This window comes from Apteryx rowi, unplaced genomic scaffold, assembly GCF_003343035.1.
Source record: "Apteryx rowi isolate R43461 unplaced genomic scaffold, aptRow1 scaffold_137, whole genome shotgun sequence".
NCBI classification, from domain to species: Eukaryota; Metazoa; Chordata; class Aves; order Apterygiformes; family Apterygidae; genus Apteryx; species Apteryx rowi.
Window position 1 is genome coordinate 846371 of NW_020447608.1, and position 19347 is coordinate 865717.

Here is a 19347-nt window from a genome sequence, read left to right on the forward strand (position 1 = left end):
CGGCATTTCCAGGAGCCATTTTCACTCAACCAGGGAGTCTAGGAACAAACAYGTTGTCACCCTCCCACTCACTGTCAGACAACCCCACAACTGGCACGCACGTACACAGTCACACATGCACTCTTTCTCTACCTTTCTCACTGAGAGATGCAGAAAGTCTCATGTATTTGCAGTTTATCACATGCAAACATACACATCTCTTCCCTTTCAGTCACACAAATACACAATCACAAACACATTCTGGGCTAAATTCTATTTTYGCTTATGGTATGCAAATATAAAAGCTGAATATTTCCATTAAGACAACAGATTTACAACCGTGTAACTGAGATGGGAATATGGTGCTGACTCTCTCATACATAAATTTCCATAGTTGCTCCTGAATTTGTCTCTTTCCTCAGCCGCCTCTCCATGCATTAATCATTCAGCATTTAAATCAGCCATCCACTTGCTTCTTTTTGCTTTGTCAATGAAAATTGTTCAGCATTAATTATAAAACTCATTCTCTACTGAGGTTTTCTTGGCTTTTTTTCATTAGTGGGTGGAAGTGTCAATTTACAGTCATCTTGTTCTGTCTTCAAAAATACCCTGTGTACCATCTACATTACAGAACACATTCTCTGCGCGAGAGAGCCTGTGAATGTGTGTGTGAGAGCTTGTGAATGTGTGAGCTTGTGAATGTATATGCAAGATTGGGAATGCATGTGCATACGTGTGCATATGTAGAAAAGATATGGAGACTGTGTTTGAATTAGAAAGGCTATAGGTTTCTCAGGATTTACTTTACTTTGAGTTTTAACCTCTTACTGAATCTAAATCTTTTCATCCTAGTGATACAGATGATTCCAGATTTCAGAGCAAAGAGTTTATGGTAACTGTAAATGTGTTCTGAGTTGTATATCTTTGGTGACAACAATACAATAAGGATCTAGGTTTACCCAGCAGCAAGACCTCTCAGATTTGCTCTGTTTATAATCAAAAGGATTGGACGTTCCTGGTCCAGCACCATGCGCAATCCTCCAGCACAAAACTACTATGAATACCCCAGTGCACATGGTAAGATAATAAACCAGTGTGCTGTAACCAACAGCAAATTACAGGGCAATAAAATACATAGGCTGGAGGGTTTGGTTTATAAGGGAAATATTTTAGTGTATGGACTGAATACAGCAAGGAGGATGCTGACTGAAAATATGGACTTATTAACCAGAAACTCACTAAATTCATCTCTGCAGGTATAATTTTCACAAYGGTGAATGTTTTACTCAACTATCAGGAAGTATGAACTATTCCAGCATATAAATGTTTTCCAGTCTTTTCATTATATTGCAATGCTGCAACCTATATTTAATCCAAGGGGAGAGATGTACTCAGGAAACAATTCTCTCCTTGGCAGTCATTTCTGTTATCAGTTATATGGAAATGTTGGACCACTTTAGCTGCCAACCAGGGATTACAAAAAGAAAAAAAAAAAAAAAGGCAATCAGCAGATATCTGTACTTCCCTGAAAACATATATCATGAAACAATGCAAGATCTGAATCAAAAAACTAAAGGAATCTCCAAAGTAACAATAGAAAGATTAACAATGCAAATGCTTTTCTCCTTCTGGAATTCGGGTATAAATCCGTCCAGTCCTAGTACAGTTACGCTGCTATCCCCTTCACAAGGCCTTTGCTCTGTGGAGAACGATGGCTCAGGAAATCAGGTACGTGATATGCAGACTCTCTCCCCTCCCCTCCGATCTGATTTCTGCCTGGGCTGACGGCCACTGAAATATGCTGCCCGCTCTGCGTGCTCCGCGCTGCTGAGGTGGCCTGGTGTTTTCGGTTCAGTTCCACAGAACTGCTGCCCACCACAAAAACCTACATTGCAACAGGCAGCAATTGCCTAAATTGTAGAAAATACCCTCAGTAAAAGGCTCAGAAATGATACTAAGAATGGAATGAACACTAAACCGGGGAGAAACAGGAAGCTGTAGAGAGTAGGAAGTTAATATTACCCAAGCCGTATGCATTCTGTAAAAAACAAGAAACCTTCAATCTCCACAACTATCACGCAATGTTTTTCACTCCTACTGAAAAACTGGAAAATAGAAAGTGCCTTTTTACTCTATGATGGAATAAAAATAAGTAGAAATAACAGTATTTAGTCAAATATTGGATCATCTCTCCAATATAACAGAAGTTGCGCTTTAGCACTCAGATACTGAGTTGGGAATACAGTGCAAGGTTTGCATTATTTATTTTGCACAGAACTCTGCATGTGCCGCTCTGATGAAGATAGCACACAAACAAAGGAGCAARACACGCTGTTATTCAAGCAATATTATCCCTCCCAGTGATAGAACAGTACAACAAAATGGTGAGTTTGATTCTCATTTACATTAAAACCCTTTCGTACCCCTAGGAGCAAAAAAGGAGCTCAAAGTCAAGTCTACATTAGGGAGCACTTCTCTGGGGTAGGTACACTGGTAAAGCACTGCAAAGGTAGTCAGAGGCTATACAGTCAAGCCATGCTTTTGCAGGAGCAGGAGCAGGCTTACTGGGTGAGGACACGAAAGGGAGGGTAGCCCCTGCTCGCCCATTGCTCCCCACGCAGAGCACAGCCTTCCATTCACATGATGCAAAAGGGATATGCGACCCTCTTCACCGTCCCTCCCCACTTGCGGCTGTATCGTCCTACAGAAAGTAAAATTTATTCCAGCTTATCCCCCTTGCCATTAAATGAAATAACCTATTCCAATAAAAGCACAGGTTTGCCATTATAAATACATCTACACTAGAAATTCTTGCTAGCAAAGCTGTGCTGGTCAGAAATCATCTGACATCACACCCAGACCAGCAGAGCTGTGACAGTGTAGTCCAAACTTGGCCTTAGATGGACAAAAGGGTATTTTGTGCCAAATTCTAATTTACTCTCATATCTCTTTATAGTTCTTGCCAATGTAAAGGAGCCTTGGAAAGAACATGCATTATATTTATTTCAACCCTTCTTGTGCTTCATCTTAGTGTAAATGAGAATTTGAAATTGTGTGTCTATGTGTGCCTCCAAGTCGCCTCTAATTTCTCTATGTGCTTATTTTAGTAGTATTTGTCACCCATCTGTATGCAAATAAAACTTGAAGAAGAGTCTRAGTAATAGGGAGAGAACAGCCTACCACTGTTTATTAGACTGCAGCTGATGCCACAGTAAAAATTCCTGAGTTAGTGGATGTTAGTTGTCTTCCTCACGGACATTTCCTGTCCTTCCACGTCATTATGAAAACTGGTAGTGACAATACATCTGATCGCAGTATTGGGAACTCCTCAGAGAGACCAATAATGAAACAGGCCCTTGAGCCTGAATTTTTCTTTTTCTGCTAATCTGCCAGGTCCAGATCTTCCTTCCTTTCCAGACCAGAGGTGAAGCACATGACATGGCAGCACAAATGAAGCTTTTATTTCCCCTGTCCATGATCTCCTTCTTCTAGGGACAGATAACTTCATTCACAGGAACTGTCAGTCCAACTCCTTTCATTGCCATGAAATTAACTGAAAGAATTTCTAATGCATTCAGTTTTCAGTATTGTATTTTTACACTTTTCTTCTTAGGTTTCACTCTCTGTTAAACCCACCTAAGCCTTCAAAACCCGCATTTCTTTCTGAGTGATTCTGTCCTTTTCCATTTGGCAAGTGTCACATTTTTCTGTGATTTCCTTATGGCATTTAAAGCAGGATGACCCTTTTTATTTACTTATCTCTCTGGGCATTCACATCATTGATAATTTTTCAAGAAAAGTGCACAGCTTCAGGGTTGCCCCTGCAAACTATCCAGAGAAGCTCACCTATATTTCATCTGACCTCCAAAGCCGGTGACAACTTTTTCTTTTTCCTTTAGTGAAAACTATGACTGACTCAAACCTACATACACAGATTCAAGTTTTCAGCCTCTCTACATTTTAGGCATAAACTAAATTTGAATGAGATCATTTGCACATGTACAACCTACATTTATGCATGCAAATCAGGCAATTAGGTACAAAATTACCTGATTTGCATACATGATGATAGAACTGAGCAAGTAATAAGCAACAAAAACATATTCTATTAATATTATTTCTTCTCTTCAGAAATTATCTGCAACTGGATTAGGAAATACTCACGTTTTTCATCACTCAGAATGATTTGTCTATTTGATGAACATTTCTAGGTCTACTGATGTGCTGGCTAATTACATAAACCATATGATTATTTTGTACCATATTTGGTAACTAACTGCAAATTYTTTTAGAAGTGTAAAATTCCACCTTTTTTACATTTAGATTTAGTCTTAAAATTAATTTGCACAAATAAATCTTGAGTGCCTGAGTCTTAAAGCATCACAGCATAGATACCCCCAAAATTTGCTTTTGAATTCAAATATTCATTGATTTTTTTTTCTGTTTGTGCAATCCAGCTGCTTTTTCATGCATACAAATATGCAATTGGCATGTAAAAGCAGCTGCTTATGTAGAAAAAAGGCCAGTGAAAATACAGTCCATGGAGCGTGGAAGATACTTCCTGCAGAACTGCAGTTATAAGTAGACAGGTCACACCTCATAGACAGTGAAGGGAGAAGCTTTCCCTCGCACAAGAGGGGGCCTGGCTTACGGTAAGGTGAGTGCATACCCTGAGAGGGCCCTGGCAACCTCCTTGGCCCTGAGCTCGCCCCTCCAGTGGCTGTCTGCCTCTTGCTGCCTCTGCTACTCCGCACATGTACCACCACACTTCCTTTGCTTTGTCTCCCTTTGTTGTGCTCTGTCTTGCTTGGAAGGCGAACTCCTCAGGCACAGACCTGTCCTATTTGTCTACAAAGTCTTATGCATACTAAGGTGCTTTAGCCGTACAATAAATAAACAATAACTGCACTTCTGCTGTGGTGCAGAGCTGTTTTTGCATGTCTCTAACTGTTCTCATGGGCTTATCTCCGAACCTCTTTCAACTATCATTTTTAAGATGGAGTCACCAACACTGGATGCACTCTTTCCAATGAGGGCAGACCTTTGGTTTCTGTAATGGCATTACAAAATTCCATGTAGTGTTCAACATGCCTTCATTCCTTATGCATCCTGGAGTTTGTTTTCTGATCAGAGACTCCTGTTTTGCAGAGGTGAGCTTCCAGTAACCTGTCCAGTGACAACTATGTCTTCCCCCAAATATTTTGGTACATTTAATTTAAAACCAGGCAAAATACTGAGCAAAATGGTTTCCTCACAGTGTGTGTAACTGCATTTGCCATAAACTTCACCTGCTACTATCTGTCTCATTCACTTATCACCAGTGTGCTGTCCTACTGTTCTGAATTTTTTTCCTGCTCATACAGCACTTTCCCACTTTTCAGCATCCCCTTTTGTTCTGTCTCCTTGGATATTTAAATTGTAAGCATTTCTGAGAAGACCGTGTCTTTGCCTTCGAAAAACTATGCTGTACATCTTTAGCTGATACAAAAAAATAACAATAAACAGCATCAAGATATTTGACAAGATCAACATTTAAGTGTTGTAATCTTATAACACTATTGCCTTTGATTTTCTGTTGCCTCTCATTTTCAGGAATTTCTCATTGTTTCTCATTCCTTAACTGGTTATAAGGGACTCCTCACCACAAAACCTATTGGTCAACTCTCATATTTATTCTATTTCCAGTGCTTGGGCTGCTCTGTAAAGTCATGCAACTGTCTCTATCCGTCTATCCAGGTTTATCAATCACCCTTCTGAGCACCTCCCGTGTATCTAAAAATAAAAAACGGCGTGTGTGGCTTTTTTTCTTCCCTGCCTGCTGAAGGATAGAGCTTGCCTCGTTTTGCTTTCCTCTTAACATTCTCAAAGTTCTTGCCGTTGCCTCTGGCACTTGTTCTTACTTCATCCTCTATTCCAGACTAAGGGTCTCCAGATCTCCTTGACACACATCCCAAAAGAAGTACATTTCCATTTCTTGATCTTTCCTGACAGCAACCATCCCTTCCCACACTCAGCAATTTCATTTTTATAAGGAAATAAATGCAGTAGCAAGTCAGCACAACCTTTATAAACTCAAGAATTTGTAAGAGGCACTGGAAAATCATGGAGGTCAAGGGCAAAAGTACATCTATAAGTGATATGTATTTCAAACTATAGAGGTAAAAAACAATAGCAGTTTTCCTGTCCCAAGCAGTAATGTGTACTTATTCTAATCCTAACATGTATCACACTTCCAAATAAACAATGATATTTAGAAAGGACTCAGGGCCTTTCATAGTTCATGTTCTTCACACATACCTAGTTTAATCTCGCAAATTCTCATAAAGAGGTAAAGAAAGTTTTTGTAGCAGATACTATGCTTATACCATATATCAACCTCCTTTGAGGTACTTGTGAACAAAGTGATATGTATGACCTGCCTCTTTAAGGACCCAAGGATCTGGAGCAAGCCAGCTATGTGAGATTATCAGACCCAGCAGGGAAGGAAACAGAGGAATTACAGAAAAGATTCAGTAGTGGGAGCAAATGAAATAGGTGAGTTTGTGTGGTTTATCTTGCTGTAACAAAAAGGCCCCTCTAGCTTCTCCAGCTATGTGCTCAAAGGAGGACAAACTGTGGGACTCTGAGACAGAGTAACCCTTCCTGGGCTGGAGAAAGCAAGCCAGAATCTTGCACACTATGAAGCATGTTGACAGGCAAATGGACTGTATCACTAAAAGTGGAGCAGCTACATAAAGGATAATGGCAAAAACAATAGGTAGATATATCTTGTTTAGATTCTGCTGTGGTGAAGGGAAAGATGGAGAATGTTGTTTACGTGCTGCTAAAACAACAGCAGCRGATCAGGCACTCCTCCTGCAGAGTCAACAAAAGTAACGGGAACTGCAGCTTGCAGCTCGTCAGGAGAGATTCCTGCAGTGTATACCGACGTGAGACCTGGGGAGTATTGCTGGACTGGTAGAAGATAGTTTGAGCAGATAGTTTTTTAGTTCTTYGAGAAGATGATTTGAGTTCCCTATGCTCATGGAACTAAAAAATTACCCTCAGGTGTCTGTCTGCATCTCTGAATGCCTAGTGCTGCTGGATTAAAATTGAGTAGCTACAAAGCACCACCCCAGTGAAAGGTATCCAGGCAGCATAAAGAGTGTTGAGCTATTTGGCTCTTATTCTCACCAGGCTGGGACTGGCTCCAGAGACATRTTGTCATTGCATCTGAGCTGAATTACATGTGTGGGGAATGTGCCCATTTACATGACCAAACAGCAAGGGAATCTCACTAGCAATGTCCAGAGATGAGAACCTGGAATAACTTCTGTGAGGTCTGCTGCTAGAGCTTAAAGTTGATTGCCATTTTGAGCAATCTTCAGCAAGTGAGGTGATGGAGGAAACAGAGGTGCAGCGGATGAACTTTTTAACAGGCTGGAGTATTCTGCTGCACAAGGCAAGGAAGAAATCTTGCAGCTTGCTAAAAAACTTTAGAAGAGTTATTAGTCCTACATCAGCTTAGAGAAGGTCCCCCTGAGAGCAGGGAATTTCTAGTAATATGCAGCTGGCATGCAAACTTATGCACGTGAAGGGATTGTTCACTGGAGCATACGTATGTCATGTGATACTTKAGCCACAGGTGGAGGTCTCTGTTCAACACAGCAGCTGTCTGAATCAGGCAGCCAGAGTGGAGATTGGAGAGTGGAAAGTGGAGAGTGGAGAGTGGAGAGTGAGGGGCAGAGGCTTGAATTGAGATCAAGTGGTCCCAAATTGTGTGAGAACTCTAATGTAGCCCAAAAGAAAAAATAAGAGAAATGTGGTGACTACATTGCCAGGCTTCCTTAGTGAACAACAGCCAAAAAGGCTTAAGAAGCTTAGTAGAATGAGTTACCCAGACCGAGTCATCTTTAAGCATAAAGGAAAGCTGGTGTATCCATATGCAGATTCGACAACCTTGAAACAGAACATCACTGGGAAGTCTGTGTGGTAATGAGATAGGTCCACATCAAACTGCAGAACTAGTTTGGACAAGACCCTAAGGGTAGTTGTGTGTGTGCTGCTGGGGTTTGAGCCCTTAAATGCTTGGAGCAAGTCATATGTCAACTCTCACAGAGCTGGAAAGCAACCAGGTGACTCTACAAAGAGCACATCTGAGGAGGAAACTGTGGAGCGAGTGAGAGTATATGGTTCCCACAGACTCGGATTGAGATATGAGCACGAAGGGCCTGCTTTGATCAGAGAAACAACCTTGCTCTGGTCTTGTTGTATGGCTCTAATCTTTGAAGAAACTGTACAGGCTTTAAGCATCATGTCCTCTTTCCTGGGCTGGAGGTCAGGCCCGATGGCTATTCAAGTGCTGGTCAACTGAGGAGGAATGGACAAAGAGAACAACTGCATTTACAGGCTCTGTGCTGAAAGATATACATCTTTTTTCCTTAAAATGTTAAAAAGTTGATCTTTAATTTTATGTAGCTTCTTATTTGCAACTGCAGGAAGGAAATGTGGGTTTAAGTGGCTTTAATCTGATGTTTTTGTCTTAAACAAGGTGCTACATATTAACAGCTATTACTAGCGTGCAGTTCTATAAAGTTATGTTGTAACTAATTTCCATAGCAACATGATCATGTCATATATTCTGGATTACAAACCAGAGGGAGAAAGGATGGGAAAGGTACTCAACAAAGAATAGAGAGCAAAAACCGTCCTGATTATTGCTGGAAGCTTGAATGTTCTTATTAGTCCAATTTGTTTAAACAATGTTTATTTGTAGGCAATGCTGAGGATCCAGCCAGGCTGCACCTGCCTTCTCAGGCATGCTCAGACACAGTCTGGGATTGCACATCTTCAAGGGAGAGCAGGGTGGGGTTCCTCCAAAAGACAGAACCTTCTGCTGGGAGGAAGTTTCAAGCTGTAACTTGCAAAATATGTACAATGCATTACTGTAAAAATCAAACCATCAGAACACTGAAGATCTAGGCAGGGCTGCAACTAATCATGCAAAAAACTGAAAGCAGCTGCTCTTTGTATTAAATGTACAGTTCTCAAGAAATGCTGTTGTCTCTTCTAGCATAAGACAGGTACACAAGAACATGAGAATTCTGCATCATTTCCTGGTACTTACCTGTCATACAAGACACTAGACATCCTATCAAGGTTGCTGACTGATGAATCTATCTTAGGTTGCAGATCCTTGTTAGCACAACGTGACTAGATGTCCATGGATCGCATAACTGATACTATTCCTTATGGTTCCATTTCTTCCTGCCTCCCCTCCAGCAGAAGTGACGCAATGAGTACAGATGAACAAGTACAGTTGGATGAGCAGGAGGAGAGCTGACTGCAAAGGGGGAGGGAGGAGGGAGGGAGGGAGAGAAGAGCCACTCGAAACCACAACAAATGTTTGCCAAAAATGAGTATGCATACTTACCAAGGTACAGCTCTTGAAAGGCTGCTTCCTTTTGATAAGATACAAGGAACAATCTTTCCCTGAAGGAGGTGGGATAGAATAGATGCACCAACTGGTCTTTCTTATCATTGCAGTCTGAGTTCTTCAGGGAGGAATTGTCTTTACATATAACAAAGAGTTGAGCATATCAACATCACCGAACAAATAATAAAAAAAATTCCAAAATTTATTTCTGTACAAAGATGAGAATTTCAATTGTTTTAATGCTAGTTGTTTTGTACTTTTTTTTTTTTACAGAAACAAGAGTTACAGACACTGAGGAAGAGAGTTCTAAGAGAATATGTCTAGCATATCAAGCTAGATCAAATAAGCCTGTAACATCTTAAACTCAGTGGCCCATATTTTCCATTAGCAGACCAGATATTCACACTTCCCACTCCCTCCCTTTTCTGCCCCTAGCTCTGACACAAATCAAACCTACAAAAGCACGCTCTCCTTACCCCAACTGTGTGCCAGTCTGGACATGTTCAATTGAAAACCTGGGCTAAACTATGATCTTTTCTCCTGTTACCACGATGTGTGCCGTGGAGAATGAGATTGCTTCAGATAGGTCTTGAAGACAGCAATTCAAAGCAACCCATCCTGTCTTTGATTTGAATGTGCTGTGCTTTCCGTCATAGCCAAAGGGGAGCTCCTGCCTCTGACACACAGGTATGCACTCTCCTTCACCCCAGCCCTCAGTATGTTGCATCAGCAAGAACTGCAACAGCCTCCAGCCTTGGAGCTATCTGAGCGAAGGACACAGGCTACAGGCAAATGGCCTGGCACTGAAAGCTGTTGTTCCCAAACACCTGCATCGCACAGGCGCTTCTGAGTTCAGCCATATGCAAGTCATTACTACAGCTTGCCAGATAGATCCCAGAGGAAGGGAGATTAGCAGTTGGGGCAGTAACCAAAGGCCACAGTCTCCCTCACTCTGATAGTTGTTTGCTGTGTGACCTTGCTTAAAACACTCTAGATTACCTGTCTGGAAAATGGATAAACTAACATAGTRAGTCTAAGAGAGCCTTCACTCCTTCCTGGGTGCAGTCCTTAATTAGGGTGAGCAAAGTACTGGCCAGCTTTGCATGAAAAGGCCTGGCTTAAAGAAGGACAAAACACTGTTTTGGCTTCAAAACAGCCTTGGGGCCGACCCCCCAAGGAGAAGTCCCCCATGTCCTCTGACCAGTCATCTGCAGCCCAGAGGCGGCAGCTGGAGCCAAAAGCAGGCTGCTAAATGAGGGGTTTGCCTGAGGAGTRAGCGGAGGTTAGCAGCATGGCTGCTTTCTCTGCACATTCCTCCAGTGACGCTGCTCATTACCCAGCATGCAGATAACCCTGAGTCAAGGCTTTGGTATGAGCGGCGCTGCCAGGAGCTGCGTGCTCGGAATAGAGGGTTAGTTTAAGCCGAGGTGAAGCGCCTTCCCCAGCCAGCTGCACCCTGCCTGCCTCCCCTCCTTGCTCCAGCCCGCCACCCCTTCACCTATTTGCAGAAAAGGAGCTTTCCAGTCCCTCCCCTTCACCCCACCGCTCGCCCAGGGATCATTCCCATTGAGAAGCTCTCAGCCTAATAGTAATCCCGACGAATTTAGCTGCTGTTAATAAATCCCACCCCTCTGCCCCTCCCAACCTGCCTCCATGCAAATCCATTTGTAGGTTACTTGAACAACGGCAGAGCCGTAATCAGCCCTCCCCTCCGGCAGCCCGCAGGGAGGGAGGGGAGGAGGATGATGACAGCGGGGAATTCTGCTCGGCTCCTTGAAGCTGCACAGACATGTTTCATGTCCCCGTTCCCATCCCTTGCGCAGAGGGAGGCAGGCAGGCAGGCAGGCAGGCAGGCAGGCAGGCGGGGGATCACATGGCCGTCTAGGCCGGGCCCAGGCGAGCGCCGCTCACATGCTGCGGCGGCCCGGCCCGGTTCGGCCGGTTCGGCCGGTTCGGCTCGGCGCCACCCGGCCCGGCGCGGCCGCTCGGCGCGGCGGGGGGATCGGCAGCCCCGAACAAAGCCGCGGGCCCTCGCGCTGCCCAAGGGAGAGAAAAGCAAACGCCGGCAAAGCAGGCTCGGAGCCGATCGGCCCGGCGCCCCGGGTCGTTGCCGAGGGAATACTGCCAGCTAGAGAAAAAGTTGCAACTCTCCATTATTGTTCGCCCTGGGAAGGGGAGAAATGCAGTCTCCTCACCCTAATCGTTATTAAACCTGATAAGAGTAGGAAGGGGTTGTTTTCCTGAAAATAACTGGTGATTCATGGGCGATAATAGCTCACATCTTCTTTGAGATTTCTTTGCAAAGGGTCATAAAAGCAACAGCGAGTGCATGTGACCGTGCTGGGCTACAGGGGGGAGGGCTGTGAGCGGATGCCAAATCAGCTGAAACCTAAGAAGCTTGACCTTCCTCACCTCCACCCCTGCTCCCACCTCCTCCAAATAACCTTACAAGGGTGCATCGCGGAGGCAAGGCACACAGCAGCGAGGGGAATGCAATCCCAGCCCGTCAGCAGGCACCACTCAGCGTGTGTGTGTGTGTGCGTGTGAGASAGAGAGACGTTTTGGGATGGCTGCAGCCACCGTCAGCAAAGCACATTCATACCAGCGAGGTTCATTTTGCCAAGCCAAGCACGCTAGTCGGACTGTGCAATCTTGAACCTACCTAGCTCCGGGCAGCGCAGCCAGTCCGACCAGTCAGAGACCGCACCGGCTGGACAGGCTGGTGACAAACATCCTCCCCCTCCCATTCACATGTCTAACTGCTCCCTTCTGCTTTTTGCTCTACAATTCCCTGAATGGCTGAGAGGCAGTGTGTTTGCTGTCAGAAACTTGAAATGGCATGTAATCTCCCATGTTTCTTCTCACAGGGGTAGGCGAGCTTGTTCCCGGGGAGAAGAGCTGGCTTCCCGCAGAGCCTSCTGCAGGGCCGGCAGCGTGGGGCTGGGCTGCCCTGGGGCAAACACGTGCAGAGGGAGACACTCGCCCAGCTCATCGGAGGAGCCGAGTAGTAGCCTCACTCTGCACACACACCTAATCCTTCTTTTAAGACATACACCAGGAAGAAGACCTTGTCTGCAATTCTGTTCGTATCACCCCATCAACGGACCATTCCCGGTCTATATTACAGGTTTTAATGCAGGGACTGAAACAACAAAATCTCAGTACAGAGTTTTCAGAGACCTTGAAAAYAGACCCAGCATTTTTATGCAGTGTCTGTTTCTACACAGGATGGTATAACTATGCCCTCTGCTTCTTCCAGGGGATGACTGTAAGGGCAACTATGTAGGTACAGAGCTATGTTTTGGGTAGAAAATACATGCTATAATGTATTCTGATGGCTGAACGCCAAGGGGGAAGCTGTTCTGCTTCAAGAATAGCCTTACAAGAGTCAGCATTACAGTGACAGTTCAGTACTCTGCTGCAAATCTACGGGATGTGTCACTTTGGCAGAGAAAGAGGCTGCTAATGCACAACACAAACCACCCCACTATGAATGGAGAATGGCTGCATACCACAAAAAAGAAAATGGCAAGAACTGGAAAAGGGGGAAGCTGCAAAGCGACTCCTGCATAGTAAGCTGGGAACCTAGGAGCTCTGAGGAGACAAAGCCCTTTGCCTTGAGAAGAAGAAAAACTCATCTCACAAGACAAGTAAAGAAGTAAAGACAACACTTTTCCAGTGACTACTGCAGCTTTGCAAAGCTATGCTGGCAGCCAGCCTATTTGAAGAGATTGCAGTTTCAAAACAATGTTAGTCCTGACTAGTTTGGAGCTTAAATGTTGAAGGGAGGGAGGGGGGAGGAAGAGCATGCTTGCATGCACAACATTGCTAAGCAAATAAAAAAGATAACAAGATTTGCACTAAATGACACCAGTTAGCACTGGTGAACTCAAGGCTTTTGGCGGAACTGTGTAGTATTTCCCCCAAATGGACATATCATCTCTTCGCTGCACAAACACTTCCATCTCCAACTCACACAGAGCTGCCAACGCTTAAAAACACAAACATCCAGTGACACACGTGTTCTAACCCGTTTCTTAGAAAATAAGGCTGCAGAGCTATTAAAAGAAATGTCAAGAATAATCTAACTGGAAAAAAAAATCTCCTTGGGAAAATAAACCATTTAAATACTTCCCTATTACAAGAAGGAATGAGAGCACAACAAATGACCACCTGGGCAAATAAGCTCACACACATGATTTATTCAAGCAAACATTTGGCTTTACCTTAAATAACTGGCAAATATGGGGGAGGGGAGCATTACCGTAAAATACAGAAATGGGCTGAATCTCTGTAACTGAGATCACTCTACAGCTCCCCTTTCCCCCTCCTCGAAAAAAGGTTACAGCTTGTTTGTCAGCTGTGGGCATCTTCAAAAAGAGAAAAGCCTATGGAGTGGGTTCAAAGAAATGCTGGCTAATATGCCCAGACTGGCTTCTTAATGAGCCAGAGTAAAAGAAAAGGTCACATGGTTACAAAAAACCTCCATACAACAAATGCCCTGTAGCTATGGTTAACTTTAATTAACTGCAGTATTACAATTTACTTCAAGTTTATCTTCCACGTTATGCTCACTGCCCCTTACCTTTCCTTTGCCTGCTGAAAATCCAACTGAGGAGTCTCACAAATAGGCTTATGTTTTAGAAATTCTGACTCCTAAAAGCTTTTAAAGAAAGCTCCTCAATTAAAGAAATCCACCAAACTGAGCTCTCTTTAACTATTGATGTCTGATTTCAAGATTACAAGAGTAGATCTGTTTATATAAATCAGGGTATTTACGCTTCTGTGACTAGCCAGCAGTTTTTCTATTTTAATGGCAGTTGCAATTCACACATGAATATTACTTCTCTCTCTACTAGGGTTAAAGTTGAATTTCATCCATGTGTAGAATTTTTTTGCTCTGTCAGTCAATAACCCACAATTTTAATCCCCCTCTCTCTTGATTTGGAAATAGAACTGCTGTGTGGTTAACTGCATGTTTAAAAATAATTTAAAATAGGATCAGTACAAATCCATCTTCCTCCAAAAGTATAGTTTGTATCCTATAATTAACTCAAAACATTATTTTTGTGCATTATTCACTCAAGTTCATTACATCAGAACAATAGGTTATGAGGTTTTAAAGTACCTATGTATCACTTGGCAGAATAACAAAATACAAGGTCATTATCTGAAATCACAAATACAGAGATGTCAAATAATGAATCTCAAAACATAAGCCCCCCTCACACACACACAAAACAGCTGGACTCTGTACCTGCACCAGCCAGCAGAGATCCCAGTGCACACTAAGTATACAAGGCTTCTACCATTCCGTTTATCCTTTCCACCAGGAATACAAACAAAAATGTCTTATTAACAGCAACCAGATACCAAACGTCATCTAGACTTTTTAAAAGTACCTCTTCATATCATAGTGTGATCTTTTTCATGGACCCTTAATATTCAGTAAAACCCAGAGCTCATCACCTATGACACTACTGCATTCAGAACATCTCTGTATTCTATTAATCAAACTGAAAAGGATTTGTGCACTGCTGCTGTTTTTGTTTAGGGTTTTCTGTCTTTCCTCCATTTGCCTCACTGTAAAGCACAAAGTTCACACCAGGTTTGTTTGCATTTTCTAGCCAATGTGAAGCCTGTGTATTTACTTTGCCTGTTGATCACCTAATAGGTATCCCACGGCTCCCCAATCTCCAGAAAATGCAAATGTCATATAATATAGTAAATTATACAAAGAATCACAGACGACCCTTGCCAGAAGGAATGCATTTCAATTCAGTGCTTTAAGGCAGCTTCCTCCACCTGAAAACACAACACAACCCCTGAACTGTTCACCGACTCAGCTTATCAGTCTTAAGCCAATGCCTACAAGAGGTAGCTACCCACCAGCTGCAACACCAGCTACAGAAGCTGTCAGCCCCCACTACCCATTTTTGTGCTGTGCTCAACTACAGTCCTGAATTATCAAGAGTCTAGGATTAACACTGAGCTTCAACAACCACTTTTTAAATCAACTAAAATTATTAACCACGTGATGCTGTTTTTTGCAAAAGAGTGTTTAATCTCAAATTTCAAGCCTTATTAAATTGCACAGGCAATGGATGCATCCTGTATTGCAAACACTGTGTGCAGCTGAAGAGCTGGGGGGGGGGGAGGGTGAAGGGAGGAGGAAATGAGATGCAGAAACAGTAAATAGAAAATGCTTAGTCAGCAACTGTTACTGCAACATTAAAGGTGAAATGTAAATAGGCACAGTGCCAAGATTTAGATAAGTTTGATAACACCATCAACATCATCATCCTACTACATATATGTGAAAGTGTGCGTACGAGTGCCACAATTATCACAACGAACTGCAGGCTCTCGATACAACTGAGACTTTTAAAAAGGCAACATGGCTTGCATATGCTGCCTAAGCTCTGAGAAAAATAAAACTTGCTACTCAGGAAGTATTAATATCAATTGAATTTATTACAATTTACTAAGCTCCAAGGCACATTACAGTGTTCTGTTAACTACAGAAATGTATAAAGGACAAACAGAGCATGTTTTTCATGTACAGCATTTTGCTCTACTGTTCAAAAGCATCCGTGCATCAATAAAAGCAAAAACAAAAAACACATGAAGATTAAAAACGTTCAGATCAATAGAAACAAACTGAAACATTTTCCTTACAAACTTGCAACGAAAAACACCCTCCCCCCCAGAGCCACCCCACCGTTTTGCAAACAAAAAAACAAAACCAAAAAGAAATAAAGTGAAAGACTAACACTCAGGGCTTGTAAAACATAAGCTGTCACCATTTTTGTAGCAAATTTTAGGCATCAACACTGGCCTTGGCAAAAAAAAAATTTTTTTGTGTTTTTCTGTGTTTTTCTTCTTCTTTCAGAGAAGTGCATACATTTACAAAAATACACACCAGCAGCAGGTAATCGCTAAGGGCTATTAACTTTGTACCTAGCCAACACACTGCCAAAGAAATGAGAACAGGTATTATGTAGTAACCAAACAATATTATATTCTGTTTAACAAAAACCAGCTCTATCCTTCAAATGAAGAAGAGTACATACCTTTGTTTCAAAATATAGAAACATACGACGAAAATAATGTCTATACATAAGACTAACTTTTGCAGTTTGTTATATTCACAATTCTACATCTTCAGGAGTCTGAAGGGATTGGATTTCCTATTCAAGGGTCTCTCTCCTTTTTCACTTTAACGTCCCCAGCTAAAATGGTAGCGATCTCGCCCTGCATAAATGCCCAAGGCACATTGGAACCTACTAGGGGGCATTTCTCTCCGCTGGGGCAGTAGACTTCACCAGTCGCCCCTTGGGCCTTGATGCTCTCTCTGGAACAAGGGAAGCAGAACTTGTGGCTGGGCACAGAGGGGCACTGAACAAAGTGGGTGTCCTCCAAGCGTTCGTGGCAAATGGTGCAGCACAGGGGCCCGCTGTTGGCCATGGGGGAGTCCGGAATGTTTTGGGGGTGCACTTGGTCCATGGCGGGGTGGGCGCTGGGGGGAGGAGGGGCCACTTGCAGGTTCATGTCCCCGTTGCGGGAGGCCAGGCGGCGCTGGCCCGGCACGGAGGCCGGCGACACGGGGCTGCTGCTGTTCCTGCGGGTGGACGTGGTGGAGTGCACCGAGCTGCCGTCCTTGGGCGAGTGGGCATTGCCCAGCGTGTCGGCCACCGACATGAGCGCGGCCATGGGGGACTGTCCGTTCTGGGGGGCGGACTCGGGCGGCGTGGTCCGGTTGGAGTGAGGCCCGAGGGGAGGCGGCGGCGGCGGCGGGGGGCCCCCGCCGTGCACCGCCCCGAAGCCCCCGGCCGACATGGTGAGCTTGAGCGCTTCGCTCTGGCTGGCCATCCACTGCTGCCGCTGCTGCTCGTCGCTGAGCTTCAGAGCCCCCTCGGCCGAGTCCGAGGGCTCGGGAGACGCTTTCCTCTTGCGCATGGCCCCGCCGCCGCCGCCGCCGCCGCCGCCGCCGCCGCCGCCGGGTCCCCTAGAGGCGGCGGCCGTGCCCTGCGCCCCGCCGGCCCCGGCGCCCGGCCGCGGGAGGCTCACCAGCGCCGTGGGCAGCATGGGGCAGCTGGCGTCCAGGTAGGGCTGCGGCAGCATGTCAGCGCCCACCAGCTCCTTAAAGAAGCGCACGGACTCGGGCAGCAGGTCCCCCAGGAGCCGCCAGTCGCCGGAGCCGTGCTTCTTCTCGTACTCCAGGTACTTAAAGCCCGAGGAGAGGCCGCGGCCGAAGTCCTTCATGCAGTCCTGGTACATCTGCTTGGCCACGCCGGAGGCGCTGGAGAAGACGGTGCCGGAGCCGCTCGGGTACTCGATGAAGAGCTTCAGCTCATAGTCCATGCCCGGCTTGGAGACAGCGTCAAAGGCAAATACGCGGCCGAGCAGGGCATGATCCTTCTTGAAGCGCACCTCGTAGGGGGTGCAGCCGGCCAGCGTGAGCAGCGTGTCCCGCACGATTTTGGGCTTGCTGGCCCACTCCTCGGCCCGGTTCCGCAAGCTCTCGCTGAGCTCGGCCAGCGCCTCCGCGTTGCGCTGCTTCTCCTTCAGCTCCCGCTCCTGGTCACTGCTGGACACCGAGCCCGGCCGCTTGCCGCAGGCCTCGGAGGACGAGCCGCCGCCTCCCCCGGCGCCGCCGCCGCCGCTGCAGGTGCCTCCTTGGGAGGAGGCGGAGGGAGCCGCGGGTCCCCCGCCGCCGCGGCCGCTCAGCCCCCCGTGCGGCGGCGGCAGCGCCACGCTGGAGGCGGCCGGCCCGTTCAGCAAGGTCTGCGGCAGCAGGTTGGGGGGCACGTTCATCTGGGCGCCGGCGGCCCCCGGGGGCAGGCCGGACACCAGCCCGCCGTGCGCCCCGCGGCGGGAGGAGGACGAGGAGGACGAGGAGTTGGGGCTCTGCCGGTTCAGCTCCGGGGGCCCGTCCTCAGGCGGCTTGGGGAAGCCGTTGGGCCCCCCCAGCCCGTTGGGCAGGCGGGCACCGTGGCTGCTGCCCAGGCTGCCCGGCGGCGGCGGGTACTCAAAGCGGCTGCGCTGCTCGGCCGCCGCGGCGCTGAGCCCGTAGCGGTCCAGGCTGGACTGGGGCAGCCCCGCCGAGGCTGCCTTGGAGGAGGCGTCCACATGGTTGAGCTGCTGCTGGGCCGCCGCCGCCGCCGCCGCGGCTTCCTTGGCGGAGAGCGACACTGCCTTGACGCCGACCGGCGGCGGGGGGCCCGGGGAGCGGCCGTCCTGGAAGCAGCCGTGCGCCCGCTTCAGCTGCCGGGCCGTCTCGATCACGAACTCGATGCGGTCGGCGCCCTCGTAGTTGACGCAGCCGCGGCACACGGGCTCCGTGAAGTCCCAGATCATGGCCCAGGGCATACGGGGCAGGTCGCACAGGTAGCATGACTGTCTCCGGGACGACGACACCTGCGCGGCGGACATGGTGACGGTGGCCGGGGGAGCTCCTGCCGCTGCTGCCGCTGCCGGCGGGGTAGGGGGCTGGCTGAGTCTTCCCCCCCGGGCGGTGGAGGCGGGGGTGGCTCTCCGTACCTGGTCCTGTTGCCCCTTTCAGCAGGGGGATCGGCTACGTTTAACTCACTCCTGCTGCCGGAGAAGGCTTCTTCTACCTGGTCCTGCCACTGCTGCCCCGGTGGGGTGGGGAACGGCTTCTACTGCTCCTCCGGGGGGCTGGGGTGGGGGTCGCCTTCTAGCCGCTTCTGTTTCCCTGCGCTCTCGCTCTCCGCTGCTCCTCCTCCGGGAGGAGGCGGGGGTGCACGGAGGAAGATGGGGGGGTCACCTTCCACCCGCCGCTGCTGCCTTACGAGCTCGCACTTCGCTACGTGCTGATCCACCGCTGCGAGCGAAAGAGGGGCACCCACGCGGAGCTGTCCGGCCGCGGGAGCGGCGGCGGCGGCGGCTTCCCCGAGCGCTGGGCGCCGGCGGTGCGGGAGCGACCCCGG

At 46.8% G+C, this 19347-nt stretch overlaps 1 protein-coding gene across 1 annotated transcript; it reads right to left on the reverse strand.

The window, feature by feature from the left end:
- Positions 1-15849: 15849 nt before the first annotated feature.
- Positions 15850-19313, reverse strand: IRF2BPL (interferon regulatory factor 2 binding protein like). The gene has a single exon (XM_026057220.1). It carries the CDS (start codon positions 18827-18829, stop codon positions 16589-16591), a length of 2241 nt encoding a protein of 746 aa, XP_025913005.1. The 5' UTR covers positions 18830-19313; the 3' UTR covers positions 15850-16588.
- Positions 19314-19347: the final 34 nt, after the last annotated feature.